At 38.3% G+C, this 14,882-nt stretch overlaps 1 protein-coding gene across 1 annotated transcript; it reads left to right on the top strand.

Moving 5' to 3' along the window:
- Positions 1–343: 343 nt before the first annotated feature.
- On the top strand, positions 344–2,671 carry LOC110669434 (pentatricopeptide repeat-containing protein At3g12770). Its single transcript, XM_021831107.2, has one exon. It carries the CDS (start codon positions 466–468, stop codon positions 2,620–2,622), a length of 2,157 nt encoding a protein of 718 aa, XP_021686799.2. The 5' UTR covers positions 344–465; the 3' UTR covers positions 2,623–2,671.
- The last annotated feature ends 12,211 nt before the right edge of the window (positions 2,672–14,882 follow it).

Below are 14,882 nucleotides of genomic sequence, written 5' to 3' on the forward strand. Positions count from 1 at the left end.
TATTTTTAATAAAAAGTAAAATGTTAAAATTTAAATTAATATTTTAATTTTTTCCTTTAATTAATTATGTTAAATTTATAATTTTAAAATATAAAATAATAAATTACGTAATTTATAATTATTATTTTATAAAAGTGATAAAAAAATATAATTTTGTTAAAAAATTGAAATGAATATGTAAATATTAAAAGTATTATAATTGTATGTTACAAATTTTAATGATAATATTTAAAAAAAAATAAAAATAATTTTAATAAGAAACAAAATATTAAAATTTAAATTAAATATAAAAAATAATCTTTATTAAATTTGTACGTAGTACAATCTTTTAGAGTAAAATACAATAGCAATTTAATATCAAGTTATATAGAGGGACTGAAGAGCAACGGAGTAAAATTATTTTCCCAATTACATACCTTCTAGTCCAACGGCTACTTTTTGTCCGATGACAAGAGAATACAAGTTATGGCTCTGAGTCTTTCCCTCCTTAGAAATGAATTTCCCGCGAGTGCTTTCAAATTTCTCACTGTCTATTCTTCTTCTTTGGGTATCCATACAAACACCTTCTTCGGCAATGACCATTTCTACTGTGGCTTCGACCCTGTCACTTCCTACGCATCTCTGGTTGATAATTCAGTCCACGAAAGCCACTTAAATCAAATTCATGCCCAGTTATTAGTATCTGCATTGCAGTATAGTGGTTTCCTGATTACTAAACTCGTTAATTGTAGTATGAATCTGGGTGGAATTTGCTATGCGCGTAAGGTGTTTGATTGTTTTCCTGACCCAGATGTGTTTTTGTGGAATGCGATCATTAGATGTTATTCGAGACACAGTTTGTTTGGTGATGCTATTGAAATGTATTCGAGAATGCAAATGGCATGGGTGAGTCCTGATGGTTTCACTTTCCCTCTTGTCCTCAAAGCTTGTAGTGCCCTGCTGGCACTTGATGTGGGCCGGAGGGTACATGGGCAGGTTTTCAGGTATGGATTTGAAGCTGATGTGTTTGTACAGAATGGCCTTGTTGCATTTTATGCAAAATGCGGTCAGATTCTGAAAGCTAATGTTGTTTTTGATGGGTTAAGTGATAGGACAATTGTTTCTTGGACTTCTCTAATTTCTGGGTATGCACAGAATGGGGAGCCTGTTGAAGCTTTGAGAATTTTCAGTCAAATGAGAAAAATGAATGTCAAACCTGATTGGATTGCTCTCGTGAGTGTTCTTAAGGCATATACAGAAGTAGAGGACTTGGAACATGGCAAATCCATTCATGGTTTTGTTATTAAAATGGGCCTTGAATTTGAGATTGATTTGCTCATCTCACTAACTGCCATGTATGCAAAATGTGGGCAGGTTAGATTTGCTAGGATGTTTTTCGATCAGGTGGATGTCCCAAATTTGATCTTGTGGAATGCAATGATTTCTGGTTATGCAAAGAATGGTTATGCTGAGGAAGCTTTGGAGCTCTTTCGTCATATGATAACTAAGAACTTCAGACCAGATTCTATTACTGTGACTTCTGGCATCTTGGCTTGTGCTCAAATGGGATCTCTTAAATTAGCAAGATGGATGAGTGATTATGTCAGTAGGACTGAATTTAGAAAAGATGTTTTTGTTAACTCTGCCCTCATTGACATGTTTGCAAAATGTGGTAGTGTTGATTTGGCTCGCAGTGTTTTTGATAAATCACTGGATAAAGATGTCGTTCTGTGGAGTGCAATGATTGTGGGATATGGATTGCATGGTTGTGGCCAAGAATCCATTGATCTTTTTGAAGCAATGAGGCAAGCTGGGGTTTGCCCAAATGATGTCACTTTTGTTGGGCTCCTCACAGCATGCAAAAATTCAGGTCTTGTGGAAGAAGGATGGAAACTTTTCCATCACATGAGGGACTATGGAATTGAACCACGCCACCAGCATTATGCCTGTGTGGTTGATCTTCTTGGCCGTAAAGGGTATTCAGATCGAGCTTATGGTTTTATCAGAAATATGCCAATTGAACCAGGTGTAAGTGTATGGGGAGCTCTTCTGAGCGCATGCAAGATCCATCACAATGTGACACTAGGAGAGTATGCTGCTGAGCAGCTTTTCTCATTAGATCCATTTAACACGGGGCATTATGTTCAGCTGTCAAATCTTTATGCCTCAGCTCGCTTGTGGGATCGTGTTGTGAAGGTACGAGTGTTAATGAGGCAGAAAGGACTGGGCAAGGACGTGAGCCACAGTGTAATTGAGATCAATGGAAAGCTTCAGGCGTTTCAATTTGGAGATAGATCACATCCAAGATCCAATGAGATTTTTGAGGAGCTTCAGAATTTAGAAAGAAAGTTAAAAGAAGCTGGATTTTCTCCGCATAAAGAATCTGTTCTGCATGATTTGAATGATGAAGAAATTGAAGAAACACTTTGTAATCATAGTGAAAGGCTAGCAATTGCTTATGGGCTTATCAGTACTCCTCCAGGAACTAAACTTAGGATAACGAAGAATCTTCGAGCATGCGTAAACTGCCATGCAGCAACCAAGTTTATATCAAAGCTTGTAAATAGGGAGATAGTTATCCGGGATACAAATCGTTTTCATCATTTTAAGGATGGAATTTGTTCTTGTGGAGATTACTGGTGACACAAATGCCTGAACTTTCTTATGCAATAAAATTTTCTGATTTAGTTTAGGTCTGTTCTAATTAAGATGGTTCATGCTCAGATATTTTATGGTATAATATAAAATAATTAGTTAAAATACGACTCACCTCTCTACCCTTACAAAGCTAAAAATGCAATTAAGGGAATCTAGTATGATCATGGCATCAAAGTTTGACTTGCACCCTCACTAGGACCCACAAGCATTTAATGAACTATAGTTACAATGTACCAAAACTCTTAAAGAAGCTTCTCCTACATAACTCCTTGCAAAGAGTCTAAGCGCACAAGCTAATCTTCATGATAACCTATACCCATTTGCTTAAAAAGGAAATTATTAATGCTATGTGTTAAACTTTGCTTAGTTTTGATGCTAGATATTAATTAAAAACTGAAAGGTGAAGATTAATATTGAAAAATTAAGATTTTAAACTTAGAGATAAGCTAAGATTCAATATGGAGTTTATAATTAATCAAAGATTTTAAAGGGTTTTAATTAATTTAATCGCCACGAAAGTAGAGTTTAAGTTAATTAAGATATAACTTGAGTGCTTTTGAGAGAAGACTTGAGGTAACTTAGGATTAATTTCCTTCAAAGTAATAATTCTCAATTTATTGAATAGGTTAGATAGATCCATAATTGATTGAACTGTGAGCCCTTGATTCTGGAATGTTTTTATTATTTGATATTTTTAGTTTGGTTAATATATTTTTATATAGTTTATTTACAATTGCCCATTCTGTAACACCCCTCACCCGACTACAATGTAACCGAGCAAAGTGTGCTACATTCGGTGCCGAAGCACCCTATCTTATCTTACTTTATTCCTTTAATAATTTGATCTCGTTATATTTTAATATCAATTATTTTTCGACGGAGAAACCAGCGGAGTTTCCCCTATTTTATTATCAGTTGACATATTTTACTATTCATCTGCTTGAAATTTTAAATTATTCTCATTATTCAAATCTCATTCATATATCTCAATTTCATATTCATTTCCATGCATTTCCATTCATGCACAATTTATATATATATAAGTTCTCAAGTTTCATTAATTTACATGATTTATAAACTGATTACATAAATTCATAATTTACATGATCTACAAATTAATTACAGTTCCATAATCGGTATTTCAACATACAATTCATAATTTATATTACAAATAATAACTAATTATAATGTACAAAATACATAATATGATCGATATGGGCCCTATCTACATGCATTGCTAAGGAGATGACAACCTGGAACACTTTGCAGATCAGAACTCCAAAATATCTATTTAGTATTCACTGGGCTCTAACTTCAGTACCTGCTTGAGGAAACGAATCCATCGCGCTAAGTATTGCTACTTAGTGGTGCAATAATATAGCAAGAAAATAATAATATACAAATAAAGGTAGAAATAAACTATAGTTTGAATAATTTAGATTTATAATTAATTTAGTTTCTAATATTAACTGTCCTCTATCCTACCATGTTCTTCTTTGGAGGTGCTCAGTTCAGAAATTTGCATTAATAATGTACCAGATACGAATAATCTAAAATTTAAACTTATACTTATATTCTTATGTAAGTCACATTTGTAATATTATTTAAGTTATAATTCTTCTACTAGTCATTTTATCACTTACTTGATACTTTCTAAGTTGTTTACAATCATTTCGTTATATTTAAATTTTTTTTGGAACTAATTTAATTTACTTCAGACCATTCTAAGAAACAAATTTTTGGAGCTAATCTAATTTATTTCAGAATTTCTTAGCTAATCTAATTTATTTCAGAATTTCTTACTCATTTATTTGCTTTCTAGCATTTTTAATTGCTAATATTCATAACTTATTTTAATAAATTAGACTGCCCAAGTAACCTATGACAGGCTGACTAAACTGGATAACGGGTCGTTGGCACTGGACACCGCGGTGCTTCGGGCCATCATACCATGGGACGCGGAACGTCAATCACGTATGCAGTCAGTATGACTAAAAAGTCATGATAACACATAATCAGGCATAAAAGCCATGAATACGGGCATAAAAACCATAAATACGGGCATGAAACCATGAATACAGACATAAAGCCTTGAATACAGGCATAAAGCCTTTCGCAGTACTGCTATAACAATACTCTATTGGCTTGCCAAACTATGCAATCTGACACGCATGTCTAGGCAATACAATGGTACATAATATCATTAAATATTAATATATTGTGTTTTATGACTTTATTATTTCATGATAAATTTCAATTATAATTTATACATTCATTTGATCATTTATATGATCACAATTCACATCAATTATCCTTTTATAGCATTGTACTCAAAGTACTTTTTCTTTCTACAATAATGAGAACTAATGTCTCATTCATACATTAATATGGTTCATTTATTTATTCATTATGTTATTCATATTGATCACAATTCAAAACAATGATTCACATGTACCATTGTATTCAAAACATTTTTCCTTTCTCATTTATATATTTTATGAATTCTATTCGTGATGGGCATATAAGCCCTAATTACCTATTCACATCAATTAGGTGACTTACTTTTTATGTTTCAAGCAATCCATGAACATTTCATGGATTTCAAATTTATGGCCTTAATTTCCCTTTAACAATATAGTTCTTACACTTTGTATCTTTATATTACTATTCACATTACTATTCACTCTGTCGCAAGGTATTTTGCGGTTGCCTGGACAAGCACTCACCAAAGTGGAAAAAGTGAGGAGTCGCCACTTTAATTTTTGAGGGAAATTAAAGAAAACCATTTGTGAAAATAAATTAAAATGAAACCACTTCGAAAACAAAGATTCTAGGTTCGTGGTCCGTATACGGGCGGGGAAGGTGTTAGGCACCCCGCCTCATCCCTCTATGAGGGCAAACAGATTTGACATTATGCCCTTTATAAATTAAAATCGGTAGTTAGGGGGGTTAGAATGAAGATGTTAATCCCTTTGATAAAAGAGAATATTTAATTTTTCACTGGTTCGGGTTACCCAGATACATAAATAAATGAGATGACCCTTAGTGAGTTGGTGTTGCGTATCAGTTTTTGTTTAGGGGGTTACTTTGCGTATTGTGCTATTTTAGTTTGGATTTGAGAAAATCCGGGTAAAGGCTTTTCCCGATCTCTGGGGATAATTTATTTAAAGTTTGAATGAAGGATCTCGGATAAGAACTCTCCTCCGATCTCCATATATTTTGGTTGAGAATTGGATAAGAACTCTCCTCCGATCTCTTTTTAATATTCCTTAAAATTTTGATTGAGAATCGGATAAGAACTCTCCTCTGATCTCTTTTAATATTTATTAAAATTTTGGTTGAGAATCGAATAAGAACTCTCCTTCGATCTCTTTAAATAATTATTAAAAATTTTGATTGAAGATCGGATAGGAACTCTCCTCCGATCTCTTTAAATATTTATTTAAACTTTTAATTGAGAATTGGATAAGAACTCTCCTCCGATCTCTTTAAATATTTATTTAAACTTTTAATTGAGAATCGGATAAGAACTCTCCTCTGATCTCTTTAAGTATTTGTTAAAAGTTTTGATTGAAAATCGGATAAGAACTCTCCTCCGATCTTTTTTAATATGCAATTTTAGAGTTTTGATAAAGGATCTTGGATAAGAACTCTCCTTCGATCTCCTATTTGGTTTGGATGAGGATCAGGTAAGAACACTCCCCCGACCTCTTGAAGTTTAGTTATGATCGTATCGCGTGAGGACCTTAGGCTAAGGGTTCTGGCATCCGAAGACACTGGGAACCCAGATTAGGCTTCTTTTAACTCATTGGTACCTTGTGCCTAGATAGGGGATACCAGACTGAATTTTTACCGATCTCCTATGTGATTGCCTTACCAGTACCTTTCAGCAGACAATACTCGCTCTATTTCGTTTGCTAATCTGAGACTCGATTTTACTCGTGGTCGTCAGATGAAGTTGAGGTGGTCGGACCAAGTGAGCGATCTGAACCTCTTACATCCTCCGTTCCAGCCCGTGGTCAAGCGGCACCCTTAAGACGAACGCATACCTCAGGGAGAGAAAGCCTTCCTGTAAATGAGCTATCGTCAATCCTTCAAGAAACCGATCTGAAGATGATTAGCCAAGAATATAACCTTCGGACCGACTCATACGAACTCATCAGATGCCATGGCAATCTCCGAGCCGATCATTTCTTCGAAGAAAATGATATGATCATGATATACGAAGAACAATTAAAAGCCAGGCTGCGGTTTCCTCTCGATGACTTCTTCAAGGAAGTTCTGAAATTCCACCAAGTATGTGTAGCTCAAGTACATCCGAACTCATGGCGGATCCTAGTAGCCTTCAGAGGTCTATGCCGAGCTAAGGGACTCAGTCCAACAGCTAAGGTGTTCGCCGAGCTACATAGGCTAACTCGTCGAAAGGATGACGAGTATTGGTTCTTTCAGGCGAAGCCGCATTGCGGGCTTTTTACCGATCTGCCTTCCTCACTGAAGAATTGGAAGAATTGCTTCTTTATTCTGAAGAGCAAGATTCCGAACGGTTTTAAGGGTTTCCCACGTAACTGGTTGCATCTGGGCCCCTCACTTTCGAAGTGCATCACCCTGAATAGGGAAGAGGGCATAATGGTGATGGAACTAAAAGATCAGGTGGCCACTCAGAAGTTCTCCTGTTTAGATGCGATGACGGCCGAACTGCATCATTGGATAATGCAGCTGATTACCGGCAAAGAACGTGGGCTTCAACTCTCTAACCTCGGCCTCGGTACTTTCTATATCTCTGATCTTTGGGCCTTAGCGAACTCACTGACTTTTTCTTTGTGCAGGCATGGCCAGCGGCGAGGCTTCCAAGGAGAGCAAAAAGCGAAAGAGAGAGGTTTCCAGAAAAGTGCGGGAGATGAAGTACGCCGAGGCCTCTCAGACGCCAAGGCACCATCCAGGGGAGATGCAGGTAGGTTCGTCCCGACCCTCGGGACCGCCGATCCCTGAAGTAGAAGTGGTTTGATCTCCTCCTCGACAAGAACTGCCGCCACCACCTCCTCCAGTTGCTTCGAGTGTGGAAGGGGGTCCTTCCCAACCCACTTCGAGGACACTCTCCCGTGGTGCTCAGGTCTTGATTCACTCCTTGGAGAAGAACCGAATTGTTCGAGAGAATCCGGGTTTGGCTAAGGTTTTGGGGGCCTCCATCTGCCTTCAGGAGGATCGGAATAGGCTGACCCCAAACAGTCTTGACAATATCCTGACCCAGACTATGAGCTTGAGCGTTGAGAGTTTGGTGAACCAACATATCGTCCGGGAAAAGGCTCATCATTTAAAGCAGGAGATCCAAAAGGTGGGTCAGGAAGCGGCTTCCGCCTGAGCTTAACTTTCATCCGCTCGAGAATATATAGCTGAAATTGAGGGGCAGATGAAATTCTATGAAGATAAATTGGCCGAGTAGACTCATGTTCTCGAAGAAGCTCGGGCGCACCGAGCTGCTGATGTTGCTCGCCTCACTGCAGAACTTAGAGCGAAAGAAGAAGAGGCAGTGATGAGGGAGGCCGGTGCTTATGTGAACACCCATGGGGACCTTTTGGCCGAGCTCAAGAAGCGTTATTCTGAGGAGGAATTTTCCTAGATGGTGGACCTGGCTCCCCAAGACGAAGAGGATAGCGAGGAGGAGGCTGAGGGTGATAGAGAGGGTGAACAAAATGTTGAACAGGCTGGGGGTGATCCTCCAGCCAAATGACTTGTATTTTTTATTTTGAAATGAAATGAAGTTCTTTATTTTGTTCAATGACTTGATGAGATCGAAAAGAATCTAAATTGTACAAGTGCCTGACTGTCTAAACCAATTAGAACATCAAACTTAAAAGTGATTATTAATCCAAGTATAAGAGGTCGAAAGAACATTGTAAGCATGAGATCGGCTGAGAACAAACACCGAACGAGACTTAAGATTATTAAAATTGGAAACCTGATTTTAACACTTAAGATCGGAAGCATCATTAAACCGGATTAAAACCTTAACTTTATTAAACGATTATCCATAAAAATTTTAAAAGGGAGATCGAAAATAAAACTGGATGGCACGAAGACCTAATGTTGGTTTGATTTCGTCTGACGAGAGATCGAAAATGTGATTAACTGGCCAAGAGACTTAATAATTGGTTCAAGAGATTGGTAGGGATTTGAGCGATACGGAAACTTGGTATTGGTTCAGTTTCTTTGGAGAGAGATCAGAAATGTGATCTTCTGGCAAGGAGACTTGGTGTTAGTTTAGATCCCTATGAGGAGAGATCGGAAACGAATGGAGACTTGGTGATGGGGATCGATTTCAAAGTTTATTGATTTCGGGGATCGACCAAAATATGGTGTCGACAGCTGCCCCTCTTTACATAATTTCTATCGAAGGGAAAAAAATTTCCCGTGTAGGAATTATGCAAAGATTCAGACCCATATTTTGAACGATTTAAAATTTTGAAACTCAAATTTAAAGTTAGGAAACTAAAACCCACTCAGGTCGGCGACCCAGAGGTTGGTAACAGGAATTTAAACGCTGAAAAACTAAAATCAACTTAGATCAAAGAACCAGAGGTTGATAACAGGAATTTAAATGCTGAAGAATTAAAATCAACTTGGATCAAGGAACCAGAGGTTGATAACAAGAATTCAAATGCTCGAAAATTAAAATCAACTTAGATCAAGGAACCAGAGGTTGATGACAGGAATTTAAATGCTGGAAAATTAAAATAAACTTGGATCAAGGAACCAGAGGTTGATGATAGGAATTTAAATGCTGGAAAATTAAATCAACTTGGATCAAGGAACCAGAGGTTGATAACAGGAATTTAAATGCTGAAAAATTAAAATCAACTTGGATCAAGGAACCAGAGGTTGATAACAGGAATTTAAATGCTGAAAAATTAAAATCAACTTGGATCAAGGAACCAGAGGTTGATAACAGGAATTTAAATGCTAAAAAAATTAAAAATAACTTAGATCAAGGAATCAGAGGTTGATAAAAGGAATTTAAATGCTGGAAAATTAAAATCAACTTAGATCCTGTTAAATGTTGAAAAATTAAAATCAACTTAGATCAAGGAACCAGAGGTTGATGACAGGAATTTAAATGCTGGAAAATTAAAATGCTCACAAAGTAAGCCTAACCTGACACAAGAAGTTCTTCCACGACAAATTGTACTTAACAGGATCCCGAAGGTCAACGATTAATGGAGGACGAGTTACAAGACTTGTCCTACAACTTCCCTTTCCTTACTCACTTCCCAGGATGCCCCTTTTCTGTTCTCGACTTTTCTTCTTGTTTTGTGGAAAGCGCCCTTGCGGGTTTTCACTTTCCCTTCCGTTCATTCAACTAGAAGCGCCCTTTCGGGTTTTCACCCCTAGTTTTTTTTTTTTTGGCTATCGACCATCCCCTGCAAGTTTCTTAGCAAAGTACACGAGGTTATCAATATCCAAATCCTAATCTTATAAGAAAATTTTAACAAATTAATAGCGCATAGAAAACAGTATTAGAGTGTAAGTATATGAGAAAGATTAAAAAGCGAAGAAGATAGATCGAAGTGAAAGGATGACTTTATTATGGCTTTATTATGGTTTTGAGAAACAAAGGTACAGTTTCAAAGAAAAAGGGTACAAGGATAGATCTCACAGATTCCTTATAGTTAGCTTTGAAGTCTCTTAACTGCCATTATTTCAAGTACTCTATTAACGAAGATTTATGCCGTGATGGTTTATTTTTCCTTCCTTGGTCTCATATCTTCTTCCTTATTTCTCCATTTTCTGGTTCTAAGGGCGCCCTTTCGGGTTTTCACCCTTAAATTTTTTTTTTACTCGCTCTTTCAGGGTGCCCTTTCAGGTTTTCACCCTTCACTAATTTTACAGAAAGCGCCCTTCCGGGTTTTCGCCTTTTTCACGCATTTTGCTAGGGGCGCCCTTTCGGGTTTTCACCCCTACCCTTTTTTTTTTTTTAGGCATAATATCTCTTGACAGTGTCGGCATTCACGGGTCTTGGGAATTTTTCACCATCCATATGGGACAAGATTAGGGCCCCACCAGAAAACGCCCTTTTAACCACATAGGGTCCCTCATAAGTTGGTGACCATTTACCCCAGGCATCATTTTAATTTGGAAGTACCTTTTTCAGGACTAGGTCTCCGGGTTGAAATTCACGTGGGCGAACGCCTTTATTAAATGCCCTAGCCATTCTTCTCTGGTATAACTGCCCATGACACACTGCTGCTAGCCTTTTCTCGTCTAGCAAATTTAATTGGTCCAACCTTGACTGGATCCACTCCGACTCATCAATCCCTGATTCCTTCAGAATTCTTAGGGAAGGAATTTCCACTTTAATAGGTAATACAGCTTCCATCCCGTAAACCAGTGAGTATGGGGTTGCCCCAGTTGACATCCTTACAGAAGTTCGGTATGCGTGAAGGGCGTAGGGAAGCATATCATGCCAATCTCTATAGGTGACTGTCATTTTCCAAATTATTCTCTTGAGATTTTTATTTGCGGCTTTTACTGCTCCATTCATTTGGGGACGGTATGGTGAGGAATTGAGATGTCGGATTTTGTATTGATCACATAATCTTTGGATCTTCGGACCATTCAAATTCTTGGCGTTGTCAGTGACGATCTCGCTGGGGAGGCTATGTCGGCAGATAATATTATTTCTGAGGAACTTGAGAAATGTGTTCTGTGTAATGTGGGCATATGATGTCGCTTCGACCCATTTAGAAAAATAGTCAATAGCTACCAAGATAAATCTATGCCCATTGGATGCCTTGGGGTTGATGGGACCAATCACGTCGATTCCCCACATTGCAAAAGGCCATGGTGAGATGAGGTTGAACAATTGGTGAGGCGGAACATTTATCGAATCTGCATAGATTTGACATTTGTGACACTTCCGAAAGTATTCAATGCAACCCTTCTCCATAGTAGTCAAGAAGTATCCTCGTCGCAAGATTTGCTTAGCCATCATATGTCCATTAGTATGGGTAGCACAGTTCCCCTCATGAGTTTCGAAAAGGATCCTCTCTACTTCTTTTGCATCCATGCATCTCAACAATTCGCCGTTGGAGCTCCTTTTGTATAGAATTTCTCCACTGGGGAAGTATCCCAAAGCTAATCTCCGGATCATTCTTCTTTTGTTTCTACTTGCCTCTGGAGGGAATTCTCTGGTTTTGATGTAGACCTGGATGTCATGATACCAAGGTTTACCATCTGTTTCTTCCTCGATCATGAAGCAGTACGTCGGCTCACTCCTTGCTTTGATCTGCAATTCCTGAGTCGTCTGCCCTTCTTCTATTTGAGCCATGATAGCCAGGGTGGCTAAGGCATCCGCAAATTGATTTTTGTCCCGACTAAGGTGAGTGAAAGAAATTTCTTCAAATTAATTGATCAATTCCAGTATGTACTTCTAATATGGGATTAACTTCGAATCCTTAGTTTGCCATTCTCCCTTGACTTGATAAATGATTAAGGCTGAATCTCCATATACCTCCAACTTCCTGACTTTCATTTCGATGGCGGCCTGTAAACCCATCACACTAGCTTCGTATTCTGTGACATTATTAGTACATTCAAACCTTAACTTGATGGCTATTGGGAAGTGTTTCCCATCGGGTGATACCAGTACTGCTCCAATTCCATTACCAAACAAATTAATAGCTCCGTCAAAATACATTTCCCACACATCAGCTGGCTCTTTTTCTTCGCTGTCGACTTCATTAACATGCTCATCTGGGAACTCAAAATCCAAGGCTTCATAATCCTGGATTGGGTTTTCTGCTAGGAGATCAGTGATTACGCTGCGTTTTATAGCTTTCCAAGTCATATAGACAATGTCATATTGAGAGAGTATGACTTGCCATTTGGCTATCCTTCCTGGCACAAATGGGCTTTCAAATACATACTTAATAGGATCCATCCTAAAGATGAGCCATGTCTTATGATTTAACATGTAGTGTTTAAGTTTATTTGCCGCCCAGGCTAATGCGTAACAAGTTTTCTCTAGGAAGGAGTACCTTGACTCGCAATCATTAAACTTCTTGCTCAGGTAATAAATAGCCCTCTCTCTTCGACCGGTATTGTCATGTTGTCCCAAGACACATCCCATTGAATTCTGTTGGACAGCCATGTATAGAATCAATGGTATTCCTGCCATCGGAGGAACCAGTATCAGCGGATTTGACAGGTACTGCTTAATTTTCTCGAAAGCCTCTTGACAAACTGAATCTCATTAAGTGGTGTTGTTCTTTTAGAGTAGTCTAAAGATAGGCTCAGCTTTAGCGGTGAGGTTGGAAACAAATCTCGAGATGTAGTTCAGCTTCCCCAGGAAACTGCGTACCTCCCTTTCTATTTTTGGAATTGGCATCTCTTGAATAGCTCGAACTTTGTTTGGATCTACTTTTATTCCCTTCTCACTCACTATGAATCCCAACAACTTCCCAGATTTAGCTCCGAACACACATTTGGCAGGGTTCAATTTTAGCTGATACTTCCTTAGTCTCTCGAATACTTTTCTTATCACCTGCACATGGCTTTCTCCTTCCCTGGATTTGATGATCATATCATCCACGTATTCCTCCACTTCTTTGTGCATCATATCGTGGAATAATGTGACCATAGCACGTTGGTAGGTAGCGCCTGCATTCTTTAAGCCAAATGGCATGACCCGATAACAGAATACCCCCCACTGAGTGACAAAAGCGGTTTTCTCCTTATCCTATTCATCCATGGGGATTTGATTGTACCCGGACGCTCCATCGATACATGAACATTTGCCCAATCCTGCAGCATTGTCTACTAGCACGTCTATGTGCAGGAGAGGGAAATCATTTTTCAGGCTTGCTTTATCAAGATCCCTATAATCAACACACACCCTGACTCTTCTGTCTTTCTTCATTATCGAGACAATGTTAGCTATCCATTGGGGATATTTGACTACTTCCAGAAACCCAGCATCATACTGCTTTTTGACTTCATCCTTGACTTTGAGCAGCGTGTCAGGGTTCATTCTTTTTAGCTTCTGCTTTACCGGGATCATTCCGGGAATTAGGGGAATCTTGTGTGTCACAATCTGAGGATCTAAACCGATCATATCGTCATAGCTCCATGAAAATACGTCTAGGAATTCTTTAAATAAACTGACCATAACTTATAATTCTGCACTCTCCATAACCTTAAATTCTCTTTTTATTTCTTCTGTGCCTAAATTCACGGTGTGCGTTTCGTCCCCGCAAGGCATCAGGGAAGGTCCATCTCTTTCATCCCTTTCTTTTATGAGTTCTTCCTCATAATCGCTTGAAGTAATGGCAGTTATGGGGATTTCAAAATTAACCAGAGGGATTTCTGAGTCTATTGAATTATTAGGTGTTAATTGATGAATGGTCCTGAAGAAATGAAAGTGGAATATATTATGAAAATGGCAAAACAAAGGAAAGAGAATTGGATGTAAAAATGCGCTATTAATCCCTTAATATTTATAACATAAGAAAATGGTTCATTTACAGTATTACACCATGGACAAAATGATCAAGTGTTGATAACCAAAAGTACTTTACTCGAAATTGAGTACAGAAATGTCCTCTGCCGTCCAGTTGTCCAGTTCTTGCCCTTCAGCTATTGGCGAGACTAGAGCTTCATACAAGGAATCGAGATGGATGACATCAATGGATGGTTCATTGGGTGATTCTTCAGTTTCCGCCGGATTTTCAATAACTGGCTTGGTGAAGACCTCTGTGATTTTCGGGACTACCTTTATTTTCCTGATTTTCTGATCAAATCTCTGATCCTGAAGTATACTTCTCATCCAGAATCGTACATCCATGAGGGCGTCCTCCTCATAACCCAAACCGCAATGACCAACCTTTTGGATAGCTGGTATAGGTTCGACAATCTCCTATAATGTAGCGCCTAACCCCTTGCCCATCTCATACCCATTCTTCAGCATCACCTTCACTACCATAGCCATAGCCCCTTCATTTCTAGAGGTGGTTTCTTGTAATTCAAGAGCCTGGAAAGAGCTTTCCAATGATTCCTCAGCTGCTTCCACATAAGGAAGTGATTGCGGCTTGGTGACCAGCATGGCCTCCTCCCCCTTCACAGTGATGATCCTGCCATCCATGATGTACTTAATTTTCTGATGCAGGGTTGAAGGTACGGCATTTGCTGAATGGATCCAAGGTCTTCCTAGCAACATAGTGTATGCAGGTTCAATGTTCATCACTTGGAACGTG

The sequence above is a fragment of the Hevea brasiliensis genome, chromosome 7, assembly GCF_030052815.1.
Source record: "Hevea brasiliensis isolate MT/VB/25A 57/8 chromosome 7, ASM3005281v1, whole genome shotgun sequence".
Classification (NCBI taxonomy): domain Eukaryota; kingdom Viridiplantae; phylum Streptophyta; class Magnoliopsida; order Malpighiales; family Euphorbiaceae; genus Hevea; species Hevea brasiliensis.

Excerpts from the sequence above, each read along its gene's own strand:
- LOC110669434 (XM_021831107.2), top strand. The coding sequence starts at position 466 with ATGGCTCTGAGTCTTTCCCTCCTTAGAAATGAATTTCCCGCGAGTGCT.